The sequence below is a fragment of the Tympanuchus pallidicinctus genome, unplaced genomic scaffold (genome assembly GCF_026119805.1).
Source record: "Tympanuchus pallidicinctus isolate F22 unplaced genomic scaffold, pur_lepc_1.0 scaffold7, whole genome shotgun sequence".
NCBI classification, from domain to species: domain Eukaryota; kingdom Metazoa; phylum Chordata; class Aves; order Galliformes; family Phasianidae; genus Tympanuchus; species Tympanuchus pallidicinctus.
Genome location: NW_026294791.1, coordinates 1,822,490 through 1,835,818, shown reverse-complemented (window position 1 = coordinate 1,835,818; position 13,329 = coordinate 1,822,490). Strand labels below are relative to the sequence as shown.

The window sequence follows — 13,329 nt, the reverse complement described above, 5'->3', positions numbered from 1 at the left end:
CCTCGGGGCATTTCCATCAAGGTAAGCGGGTGGCCCTGCTCACCAGTGAGCCGTTCCACTGCAGCCATTGCGCTTCAATCTTCTTTAGTTCAGAGGCGAACCTCAGGGTGAGGGGAATTTGCTTTGCTGATGTTAACTGCATTCCTCCTGATTCTGTCTTCTCCAATTGAGTGTTTAAATTGTGCTGCTATAAGAGCAGCTGTTGTTAGGTGCAGTCCTTGAGTTAAATCTCCTATAAAATTATAATACAATTTAAAAAATAATTGGAATTGTTAATAAGTAATGAGTTCTATTCTGTTTGGGGATTAGTTGATTAGAAGATGGAGCACTGGCTTCCAGAGCCTGGAGTAACTGCTGTGCTTTTCAGTGCATTTCAGCTGTTGGCCTTTCAGGAACCAGCAGAGGATTTGGGCCATACCCAACTGAGCAGAAACACAGTGATGTGCTCAGGTGTCTGCATCACCAGTGCTGGCCAGCCTGTTGGCATTGGCTGTGCTCTACCCAGCACATCTCAGCCTGCCACTGCTCTCGTTAATAGAGATCGATTGGCAGTTCAGAGAAGATGCCTTCACTCTCCAATTTCCACTATCTTTGAGAACATCTTGGGACCACCATCCAGTGACACCTGGGCCCCTTTCCACCCGTCTCTCAGCACATGGCAGTTGGCTGTGGAAGGTTCCCACCTCCCATCCAAACCTCTCCTCCATCCCCACTCCCAGTGCTCCCAGTGGGAGCCCCTGGCCCACGGTCCAGGAGCTACAGAGAGCCGGGAGGTGTGTGGGGTGTGCTAAGGGGTGATCCCAGCACTTCTGCCCTCTAATCCCATTAGTGACAGGGCGAGGGGAGCCAGGCTGGACTAAGCCCCGCACACAATGCAGGGTGACTTCAAAGCAGGATGTGCCATTTGCATTTCCAAGCTCTCACAGCCAAGGTCTCCGGAGGGGATGAAAGTGGCTTTTGTCAAACCTAATAGCAGAGTTGATTAAAAAAGATGTGATTTTCCCCTATTAGCAGCGTAGTCTGATTGTGCTGTCACTCTTTCAGTGTCTGGGGGGGGGGGATGAATTTAGGGGAAAGAAATACAGAAAGTAAGTAACCTGTTGCCTAAGCCAGCTATGATCATACCTGGGGGAATTCCAGCATCACTTTTCCTCGCTTGAGAGCCGTATAGGAGCTGTCTTATGTGGGCATTGGCACGAATAGCAGAAAATATTAATGATTCATTAAGCTTCTCCCTGCACCGTGACCTCAGCAGAGCCGAGGTGTCTGTTCGGGAGGTGGGTCCCAAATGTCACCAACTGGGTTCTCAAAGTGAGAAAGTGACAGGGCAGATTCTTGCCTGCAAACCCCTCGTGGAAACCGCCATAAAGCTGTGTGCCAGCAGCGGGCTGTGCCTTACCTGCTCAAAGTGAGCAGTGCCTGCTCTGGTCTTCAGAGGCTTAGTCATTTCCTTGCGTTGCTTTGTTTGAAGAATATTGGCAAATAATTTCACATCTGGATTTATGCATTGAATGTCTCCTATAGTGTATAAAACAAAGCACCTAATGAAAGAAATCTGGCTTCTTAACTCCTGGTTTAGCTGCGGTTCTGTTTTAGCAATAATTGTTGCCACACCGGTGGAGGATTGAGGAAACATTTCCTATTTGGGGGCTGGGAGGAGTGTGATTTTCATATACGCTTCTAAATCTGTCTCTGCCAGTGTAACTCTTCCTGCTGTGCTCATCACTGTGAAAAGACAGGTTTGGTTCAGCGATACCCATTTTCACCACGCAGCTGAGCACTCAGGATGTTGCGTGCTCCTTATATTCACTTCAGAATCATTTGTGAGCTCGTGAAAACTACCTGCGGCGCTGCGGGGATGCAAAGCCTGCGCCGTGCCCTCTGCACCACCTAAAGACCATATAATCCCTTATCACAGGCTCTTAATGGAGGCGAGGATGGCGTGCAGGCTCTGCGCTGCGCCAGCATCCCCAGAACGAATCGCTGGGCTGCAGGACAAACGCTGCGAGCCCCTCACGTCGGGCGCGGAGAATCCGAGCGCCAGCACCCCGGGGAGACGTTTTGTTGCAGAATCGCGTGTGAAACATTTCACCCTTTTGTGTTTCTGCTTGATTTCAGGGATGAGTACGAAGAGGATGGTTTTTGCCAGCCCTACCGAGGGATCGCTTGTGCACGGTTTATTGGAAATCGGACCATTTATATGGAGTCTTTGCATATGCAAGGTGAAATAGAAAATCAGATCACAGGTGGGTAAAAAATGCACTTGTCTGTTTCCCGGGAAACTTCTTCCAAAAAGCTGCTAATGCTTTATAAAGTGCAATGCTTCTTTTTTTGTTAGCTGCTGATCCTCAATTGCTCTGAGCTCCTCAGCACGGATACCAGTTTTTGTGGAATCATAGAATGGTTTGGGTTGAAAGGGACCTTTAAGATCATCTAATTCCAACCCCCTGCTGTAAACAGGGGCACCTCCCTGTAGGCCAGGTTGCTCACAGCCCCATCCAGCCTGGCCTTGAATGCCTCTGGGGAGTTTTGTCATTGTGCAGCCTGCAAGGGCTTTGATTTTCACTTGCTGGGCCAAAGGTATCCAAATATCCAGTGACTTTGCAAGCCATTATAAATTACTTGGGGAAATAATGTATAATTAGATTTTGGGTTTTGGTAACGTGCTTAACATTAGGCCGGCGTTGAAAACCAGATGTGTTTTCTCTGTCAGCGAAATCAGCATCGTTAATAACTTTTAATGCAATTAGTGCTCTGTATTTCTGGAAGGTCTGTTCGTCACCTGGATCTCTGAAAGTAATAGCCACAGTGGGAAGGGAGGGCTGCGCTGGGAAGGCGAAAGCACGGGAGTGAAATTCCCACCAGGTTAGGTCAAATCCCCTTGTATATTTTGCAGCTGCCTTCACCATGATTGGCACTTCCAGCCATTTGTCGGATAAATGCTCCCAGTTTGCTATTCCTTCACTCTGCCACTACGCCTTCCCCTACTGCGATGAGACTTCCCCAGCTCCCAAGCCCCGGGACCTGTGCCGCGACGAGTGTGAAATTCTGGAAAACGTCCTGTGTCAGACCGAGTACATCTTTGCTAGATCCAACCCCATGATTCTGATGAGATTAAAGCTGCCCAACTGTGAAGATCTTCCCCAGCCAGACAGCCCGGAAGCCGTCAATTGTATTCGGATTGGGATTCCCATGGCAGACCCCATAAATAAAAGTAAGTGAAAAGTGGTTGTATGTCCATGCAGAAAATGTAGTGGTGAGGGAGGCGAAGCTGCTTGTGCCTCAGCGCTGGCGCTAGTGCTGAGCTGTGAAAGTGCACAGGCACTGTGCTTTAGCACTTAGGGCAATTCTGCCCACACCAGTGGGCTAAATGCAGAAATATTTTTTCAGTGATTCCTTTAGCTGCGCCCGTGCTTACATCAAAATCCATTAATTTGGTTCTTACCTCTTGTAATTAATAAGTAGAGGGAAACAATGGCGGCATAAGCATTTGAATACTGGGGAATTAGAGAATTAGAGAACTGTTTGAGTTGGAAGAGACTCGTAAAGGTCATCAAGTCCAGCTCCCCTGCCATGGACAGGATGTTCAATGTTGGCAGCTTCAGTCTCCCTGGGCAACTCCAGGGTGCTTACCTGCAGCTCTAGCGTCCAATGCAAGGCTGTCCCTACCTACTTTAGCCACTGAACTCAGCCTTCAGTCAGGCAGGTCTGCAGCCTGCTCCCAACCTTTATACATCTGAATAACCAAGTATAACACATGGCTTCCACAAACTCTCCACCTTCATACGAAAATAATGGCTGCAATTCAGGTTCCTACTGTAGTTTTTACTTCTTTTGTGTATCTTATATTAAAAACGCTTGGCATAAGCTGTTTTCATTAGAGAAGCATAAGCTTCAAATCCGCCCAGGAATGTGAATGCAAAGCAGGCCCCGCATTGCGGCCGCAGCAAATTGGAAGCCCGTGCTCCTGAGCTGGCTTCACCGGCCTCGGGCCAGAAGAAGCGTGCAAATCCTTGCCTTCTGTTATCTTCTCTTTCAGATCACAAATGCTACAACAGCACAGGGGTGGACTACCGGGGCACGGTGAGTGTGACCAGGTCGGGGCGGCAGTGCCAGCCGTGGAACTCGCAGTACCCGCACACGCACACCTTCACTGCCATCAGGTACCCGGAGCTCAACGGGGGGCACTCCTACTGCCGCAACCCCGGCAACCAGAAGGACGCCCCGTGGTGCTTCACCTTGGATGAGAATTTCAAGTCCGAGATCTGCGACGTCCCGGCATGTGGTAATTGCTTTTTTACCATAGGCACTTCCTATGTATTATCACGGAATATCTGCAGTTGGAGGGGACCCACACGGAGCGCCGAGCCCAAGCCCCGCACAGCAGCACCAAGCCCAGCTCTGTGCAGAGCCGCGTCCCAGCGCTCCCTGAGCTCCGGCAGCTCGGGCCGACCCACTGCCCTGGGGGTGGTGCTGTGCCCAGCGCCGTATGGGGTTCGGCCTTTCCCTCAGCCCCACCTGACCCTGCCAAGTAGTGGCATGAACATATTTTAGTAAGGAATATCTCCCCTGGAGTTGGTAGCTCAGCCCGAGCATCCCGGGATTCCCAGGTTGCCATTGGACTCCTCAGTCCAAACAAAATGGCTTTTTGGTTTGTGTTTACCAAACTGCCCTGGCTGAGTTTTGGACTTGCAAAAAGGAATAAAAAAGCTTAGATTCAGATCACATTTTATTCTCCTTTTCTAAGACTTCTAAAAGGAAGTGGATAGCAGACCTAATCAAATGGTTCCTAATGGTTTAACCTGCATTAAAAAATAACAGTACCTATAGCATGCCAAGAAAAATAACAGCTATTTGCATGGTCATGCCAGAAATGCTCTGGAAATTCACAGTAGAAAGTTTCACACACAATTTTGTGTTGCTTCCAAGTTGTGACAGTGACATTACCTTTTCCCTTGGAAAGGAGATACCTTTTAATGTTACTGTTCAATAGCCAGAACCAAATGAAATTATTTCTGGTTATGGTTGTGAACATTCCTGCAGTACAACATGTGCCAAAGTCTTTTTCAATTAATGGAAAGATGGGAATTGATGCCAGAATGGGATCTAAATTATGTCTTTAGTGAAAGAATAGACTGGGGACAGGCAGACAGTTTGGGATCATCATATGCATCACAAACCCTCTCTAAAATTCATATGCACTTTTCAGTCCTTTATCTCTTTTCATGCTATTTCAGTTCTGCTGTTTTTCTTGCTCATTAGGCACAGTGATGGACTGCACAAGAGTAGTTCAAGTTAGATAACCTGGACCCAGGCAGCAGTCAGGATGCTCCACAGGCCTGCTGAGCCCTGGGCTGTCTGCTCCAAGAGCTGCAGGTGCCTGGGTTGGTCCAGCTGGGGGAACCTGGCACAGCCCTGTGCCTTCCATTGCACATCTGGATAATTGGGTAATTAGGAGTTGCTGGTGGGGAGCTGCTTGCAAGGCCCCCTCTAGATGGGCTTTGAGATCCCAGGACTTTTTTTGGTCTTTTGATGTGTACTAGCTGAAAGCAGAATGCTTTTGGCTGTCTTGCAGGAGTCTCTGGTTTGAACATTTTACTAGATAATAAATGAGATAGGAATTCTTTGAGCCAGCCAGCCTAACAAGGGTTTTAATTACCTCTCACCATTGCCTTAAATGGTACTTGCTGTACAGCTGGGTTGTATGGCATTATTATTTTGAGTACAGACAAATAGAGCTGTATCAGGTGAGTAGTAATTTAATTGTTCAATGCTAATCAGCATATTAAAACCCAAATACCGAGTGGAACTTGCATTCTGATGTTTTTGCACGAGCTGAAAGAGCCATTTCAGGGGAATTTTAATAAGTATTGTGCATTCTGTCTCACCAGGACATGCCTAAATGGGAAATGAATTTAATTGGGGTGGCTCTCAAGAAACCTATTAACCTAATGAGGCTTCGTGGCAGGGGCTGCTACTTAATAAGAAAAATAATCTCCTTTGACTGAAGTAGCTCAGGTGATGAACTAGTGCCCAGGTCTCCATCTGCTTCATGCTGCTGCTTTCTTCTCCTTTCTTCAACTGTATCTTTCAGTTGTCTCACAAGCTGCAATAGATACGTTTCATAAAAGTTTGTCAACTTGGATATGGGAAACATGGAGCAATTCAAGCATGAGGCTTAGCAGACAGATGTAGTGAAACGCTGAGAACGGGAGGCTGGAAATGGATGAGAGATGAAACTGCCCTTTTTAACAGCTGCCCACAAACCTGCTGAAGTCTTTCTTCCGTTTGCTGTTTTAGAAATAAACTTGTCTGTAGGGCTGTACTGAGCCATTGCTTCATTTCACCCCGAGCAGGAGCCACGTGACAGCAGTCAGCTATCCTGTGATGTGAGGAGGTTTGAACCAACATGCTGCAGTGAAATGGTTCCTAGCTTGTTGGTGTCCCTGCTGCTCTGTACTTCTGGGGAATTGTTAGTCAACAAAACGAATTGCTCTGTTACTATTAGAGAAGGTGGATTGCAATAGTTTATTCTCCTGAACACTCCTAATTGACCCAGAGACATGTTCAGCTGCGTGGAGACTTCATTCATGGCTTGTTTGTTTGTTTGTTTGTGTTTCTCCAAACTAGATTATAAGGATGCCAAAGAAAAGAATAAAATGGAAATCTTGTATATCCTGGTGCCAAGTGTTACTATTCCCCTGGCCATAGCATTGCTCTTCTTCTTCATCTGCATCTGTCGCAACAACCAGAAGTCGTCCTCCCCTCCAGTTCAGAGACAGCCAAAGCACGTCAGAGGGCAGAATGTGGAGATGTCGATGCTCAACGCCTATAAACCAAAGGTGAGCCCGCAGCTCGTTCCTGCTTTGACTTTTTGCTGCCTGTAAGGGCAGGGAGTGCAATGCTTTGATCAATTCAGCGCTGAAAAGTTAAACTGATTTCCAACTTGTGGTTTCTGCTGGTGCCTTTACTTTGGGTGAGCACTTTTCTTGTCAGCAGCAGCATAGCGAGAGCGGACCTGTGGCAGTAATTCCTGTATGTCTGTATGCAGAAATAGAAGCTGGAGCTTTTTGAAGCAGCCCATTCCTGAAGTAGCTCTCGATTACTTCTTTGGAGGCCTTTCTGAAGTCACTGCAGATAAATATATGATTCAGCATTTTCTCAAGAGAGTTTTTTCCTGGGTCTGCTGTAGACACATGTCACCTTCAGTCAGCTGAAATCACTTCGGAAAGATTTGCTCCTTGTTTTTTCAGGCTTACCCATTCTCTCAGTTAAAAGAGAAATTACTGAAACGGAGCCCAAGGATCTGACTCCAGCTCTGGCCAGCACAGCTGGTGTGGAGCTGCTCTTGTTACCAGAGTTGTTTTGCTTCACTGTAGTCTCAGGTTCATGAAGCGCTTGCTTTTAAAATCATTTAAGATTTAAGCACGATTAACCTTGAGCTCCTTGTTTATCAGCAGGGGCAGCCAGTGTGCAGACCTGCTTGGATCACCCACCCGGGGCTGTAAATGCCTTCTGCCACCTACAGGCAGAACAGCGCCCTGGAAAGATTATTTCATTGTCTTCTTTTTTATCACCGTGCCAGTTCTCTTCAACAACAGCTTAAGGGAGGTGAAGCATTTCACGGGGAAGACCAACATCTACAAATAATTAGAAACTGTAGAATGTGATGTGTGAACCTCTCAGACGTGCCTTCGCACAAGCTGTTATTTTTGCAGAAAGATGACATAGTGAAATTAACCCAAATTCTGATTCTTACTGAAGCGTTAGCAGTGTGAACCCTAAATGTTGCTTCTTCAGATTTTGCTGCATTTGTTCAAACATTGCTGTTGCAATTACTCTTTCCACACTGCAGAGATCACTGCAAGGTCTCTGTATAAGTTCATGGTGTTGCACAGCATAGTGCTCACATGAGGCTCCTTGTTTTAAATAGTTACAGATCCTGGGACTGCAGGGGTGGACAGGCAGAGTTTGGCCTGCACAGCAAATTTGTCTTTCTTTTTCCTTTTCAGTTCTTAATTTCAACTTCCACGTACAGCTTAGAGCAGCTGAAAATGCTTAATACTTGCTTAATAACAAAACACCTGCTTAAAAACCAAGTGTGGGTAATAGTAAAAAAACATTTTACTTGGTAGGTGTCACAGCTACACCTTGCATCCAACCTCTGTGGAGTATTTTGATAAATTTGGATTTGCTTCTTGGTCCCCACTCAAAGATATTTTGCTAAAATCCTCACCAAACTGGAAACGATGGGAACATCAGCTTCATTTGAACAAGGCTCCATTTTCCTCCCGGGCTGCTGACACACCGATGCCTCGTGCCTGCTGCATAGGAAAGCAACTTACCCAGAAGTATTTTGCAAATGTAGAGCACACTGTCTTCTTGTTACGTTTCAAGTCATATGGTGCAGAAAGCTCATTCCGTGTTTTCCCACTAGGAAACTGAGCTCTGCCTGTTTCAGATGTTTTGATTGCCTTTCAAACGAGATTTTAAAAGAAAGGAAGTGGAATCGTATTTTTAAATACCGTATCCAGCATTAATGTCAGCTTGGGGGTAAAACCACTCCTAGGCTCGAAGCTCCAGGCGAGGTGGATGCGTGTTTGCTCGGACAAATAAAAATGTTAGCATTTCAGCCCGCTTCAGTTTTAAAGGATTTTAATTGCCTTCCAAAAATACAATAAACGGAGCTCATCCTGTCATTCACCTAATGGAAGGGGCCGATGCAGAGATAGGGGCGGGGGGCTTCGCTCCCACTGCTCTGCCTTTGTACTCAGTTTACTTTGGCGTGCTGCCTCATATGTATTTTACACTTCTTTACATTTTGTACACCGCTGTATGACAAATACTTGTCAAACAAAAACTAAGCAGATTTATAACCGCTTAACTTGAAATGAGCCCTTCCTGCCAAAACTTTATGACTTCATTTTCTTTCATAGTTTTCCACTATGTTGGTTCAAACAGACAAACCCTGCCCGAGGTCAGACAGAGGTCATTTCACTTTCATTACTAAAATATAATTTACAATATGCCAGACCTAAACAAGTTTTAGCCTAAAGGATTTGTATAATATAAACCATCTGTTCCTCAACAATATAGCTAATTTCCTGCCATCACCGTACAGTCTACTGGCTGCCCGCTTAAATGGCTCGATGATGATGATGGTGATGATTATTTATGCAGTATTTGTCTAAAAACTGAAAGTGGTCAGTGCAATTAGAATTCGTTCCTTCTGAGATGCCACGTCTAAATGATTTTTTAAAACGTGAGTTATTTTGCTCTGTTGCTACTGTAAAGCTGCAGCGATAATGTTTCAGGAATGCAACGCTCATGTTTACGCTCTTCTGCAAAAAGTAGATCCCAAACTCATTAGTCTTAAATTACTACCTGTAGCGATACAGAGGGCCCAAAATGGCTGTGTTTGCATGTAGGTTAACAGCACGTGTGGAAGTTGATACTTGAATATCATGCAACTTCCTTATGGCCTAAGAGCAAACAACAAGAGTTTCAAAGAGTTTCCCTTTCTCCTTTTCCCAATATCTCCTTTTTCCAGCTGACTGTCCCACACGCTTTAGGATTGATCACTCAATCAAGGGTGAACAGAAATATTCTCTCCTGTACGTGGAAGGGTTAATAGCAAAGTCAAGGAAGAATTGGCTACAAGAACAGAACTTTAAAAAAAAAAGGTTTCTGCTAAAACCGTAGGCGCTGGCCCAGAAAGCACTTCAGCGTGCACTTAGCTTGAAGTATGTGAATTGCCTCAATTCCTCAGATCAGTCAGATTCAATTGGAAGTATATAAATGCCCAAACCCAAGTATATAAATGCCTCTGCTGAAATGCTGATGGTTCCTGCACATATTTATATTTCATACTTACTACTTTTATCTGATCTTGTGCAGAGGGTAAAAAGTAATAGGAAATTTAGGTTTGGAACAGGGTTCAGAATAAGAGAAAGCAGCTTCCAGCCCTGAGCTGTGCTGATGCTGGGATGCCGGCATCCCTCAGGATGGATCTGGGCCGGGGCCGCTGCTGTGCTTTCACTTGCATCTTGCAGGGCTGTGCAGCCCCAGGAAGGAGCTCTACTGTTGGTTTGCATGGTTTTCAGAGTTCCTGTGTGAAAAGACCTTCTTGCTGTCATTTCTTTCCCAGAGCAAGGCTAAGGAGTTGCCTCTCTCTGCTGTTCGTTTCATGGAAGAACTGGGTGAATGTGCTTTCGGCAAAATCTACAAGGGACACCTCTACCTTCCAGGCATGGACCATGCTCAGCTCATTGCAATCAAGACACTGAAAGACTTTAACAACCCCCAGCAGTGGGCAGAGTTCCAGCAAGAAGCATCTCTTATGGCCGAGCTCCACCACCCTAACATCGTTTGTCTCTTAGGTGTGGTGACCCAGGAGCAGCCTGTCTGCATGCTCTTTGAGTACATGAACCAAGGAGACCTGCACGAGTTCCTCATCATGAGATCACCGCACTCAGATGTTGGGTGTAGCAGCGATGAGGATGGAACTGTAAAATCCAGCCTGGACCACGGGGACTTCCTGCATATTGCAGTCCAGATTGCAGCAGGGATGGAATACTTATCAAGCCATTTCTTTGTCCATAAAGATCTTGCGACTCGTAACATTTTAATTGGAGAACAGCTTCACGTGAAAATATCAGACCTTGGACTCTCGAGAGAAATCTACTCAGCAGATTATTACAGAGTTCAAAACAAATCTCTTTTGCCGATTCGCTGGATGCCACCGGAGGCGATAATGTACGGCAAGTTCTCTTCTGATTCAGATATTTGGTCATTCGGAGTTGTTTTATGGGAGATATTCAGCTTTGGACTTCAACCGTATTATGGATTTAGCAATCAAGAAGTCATAGAGATGATCAGGAAACGACAGCTGCTGCCGTGCTCTGAAGACTGCCCTCCTCGAATGTACAGCCTGATGACGGAGTGCTGGCACGACCTGCCCTCTCGGAGGCCGCGATTCAAAGAAATCCACGCCAGGCTGCGCTCCTGGGAGGGCCTGTCAAGCCACACTAGTTCTACCACCCCCTCAGGTGGGAACGCCACCACTCAGACAACTTCCCTCAGCGCAAGCCCCGTCAGTAACCTGAGTAATCCCAGGTACCCTAACTACATGTTTCCAGCACAAGGCATAGCGCAAGGCCAAATCGCCGGGTTCATAGGGCCGCCCTTACCTCAAAACCAGCGGTACATCCCGATCAACGGGTACCCGATTCCCGCAGGCTATGCCGCTTTCCCAGCCGCCCACTTCCAGCCGCAGGGCCCGCCCAGGGTCATCCAGCACTGTCCTCCTCCAAAGAGCCGATCTCCCAGCAGTGCCAGCGGATCCACTAGCACGGGTCACGTCACAAGTTTGCCATCGTCAGGATCCAACCAGGAGGCAAACATCCCTTTGCTGTCCCATATGTCGATCCCCAGTCACCCGGGCGGAATCGGTATAACCGTTTTTGGAAACAAAACTCAAAAACCGTACAAAATTGACTCGAAGCAGTCTTCCCTACTAGGAGACTCGAGCATCCACGGACCTAATGAATCTATGATTTCAGCTGAATTGTAAATAAGGGAGGCCTTTGTAAATATAACTATTTACGATACAAACTAGAAAGTAGTAGAAAAGATTTATATTCAAATATTTTATTAAAGATTCTTCTGGTTGTTTAACAGACATCGCAGCAAGTATCTTCTGTGAAGTTTAACTGCTTGACAGGATGGGCAGAGCAACCAGACAAAGATCCTTGTGGTATGAATACTCAGCTTTGTGAATGGACGCATTGTTTCTCCAAGTGCCACCGACAGCTCCAAGAGGGGAAAGGGGGAATTTTTTTGAAGCAAGAACATTTTATCATACGCTTTTTCACAGCTTGTTAAGCCTCTGATGTGGTTTAAATCACAGGAATTTTTTAATGCTGAAAACGTATTTTAATATTTGTCTCTTTTTTTAGGAGATGCAAATATTCGGCGATCTACTGGGTGTGCAATTTCAGTTCCAATAGCTAGTTAAAATATTTGCAGTCGAGGATTATGTTTCAAGTATGCGAACTGAGAGCTGGATAAATTCCTTCAGGTAGGATTTTGGTCTTGTGTTACGTTGGGAGTCTGAGTCCAGATTCAGGCCAAAAAGGGCGTTTTACACGCCACAATAGCTTGAGTTATCAGCTTGAGAAAACCATCTGCTATTGGCTGCTGAAGATGGCTGGAGTTGTAAGAAATTGCCTTAAAGGAAATGAAATTAAAGTGCTTTAATTTCAGAACCTGAATCAACTTCTTGAAAGACAACATTTCGTAATTTTTATAGGTAGATAAAGTGGAAATTGTGTATCCTTTTGTTGCTATGCAACTGTTTAATGGAAAGGCTCCAAACAACAGTTTTATATATGACAGTTTTTTCCCAGTAATATTTATTGTTTCAGATCAATACGTAATTTCAGTGACTATGACTCCAGTAACCCTGAAAGAAGGGAAACTCGCATTCCATCAGGCAGCAGATCCGTTGATAGCAATTTACGGTCAATTTTAATAATGTGAATTAATTTTCATCCTAGAAACATGACATGCATTAATTACTAAAATGTATTCAGGTATGAGCAATCTACAATATTCATTTGAAACCACTTTAATGAGTTACAGAAGTGCTGTGTACCTTAACGACTTTTCGCAGTCTCTCTTTTGTACTGAATCGTATTTTTTATTGTACACAATGGAAACAATCTTTGCTCAGTTGACAGTGTTGTATAATATGACTTTATTTTTATCTTTTTGCACAAAAGTGTGATGATGTTTTGTACAGCAGAAGTGAAAATACATCTCTGCATTTTATATCTTGGTCTGTTTCTTTTTATTTTTACCCTGATGTAGATGTTCTTGAAATATATTATGGTGATATTCAGCCACTACCTTATGCAAATATTTTTCTTTGTTTTCACTGCATGCGTTTAATCACTGTATTACTTGACGATTGATTTATTAATTACGGGCATTTCAATTAGGCAAGCATGAAAATGTAATAACAAAGGCTATTTTATAACGAAGATATGTGCATTTTTGTATTTCACATGCCAGAGATGATATTAAACACTGATTATTTTATGCTGCTGTTTATTAAAACGTTGTATTAACATAATCATATCAGTATATCCTCAATTTTGGTAAAAGATGCACGAGAAGTTTTGTATTTGCAGCAAGATAAAATGTGCTTGGATGGGAGGCTGCCCAAAGGCTCACTCGAGCCAGCCACAGAGTTCTGCCAATAATATCTGCAGTCTTAAGCTAAGATGAATGCTTGACCATGCAGAGCTGACAGAAGAAGAGGGATAG

General features: G+C 45.0%; 1 protein-coding gene across 6 annotated transcripts in view; it reads left to right on the top strand.

Annotated features, from left to right (window-relative positions):
• The window catches only part of ROR1 (receptor tyrosine kinase like orphan receptor 1), a 146,449-nt gene extending 133,348 nt beyond the window's left edge, over window positions 1-13,101 (top strand). For all 6 annotated transcript variants that reach the window (XM_052666853.1, XM_052666855.1, XM_052666854.1 and 3 more), the window contains 5 exons: window positions 2,119-2,246; window positions 2,897-3,214; window positions 4,040-4,285; window positions 6,631-6,842; window positions 10,148-13,101. In XM_052666853.1, coding sequence (XP_052522813.1) covers window positions 2,119-2,246; window positions 2,897-3,214; window positions 4,040-4,285; window positions 6,631-6,842; window positions 10,148-11,572 — 2,329 coding nt within the window. In that variant the 3' untranslated portion in view covers window positions 11,573-13,101. The remainder of the gene's footprint in view (window positions 1-2,118; window positions 2,247-2,896; window positions 3,215-4,039; window positions 4,286-6,630; window positions 6,843-10,147) is intronic.
• The last annotated feature ends 228 nt before the right edge of the window (window positions 13,102-13,329 follow it).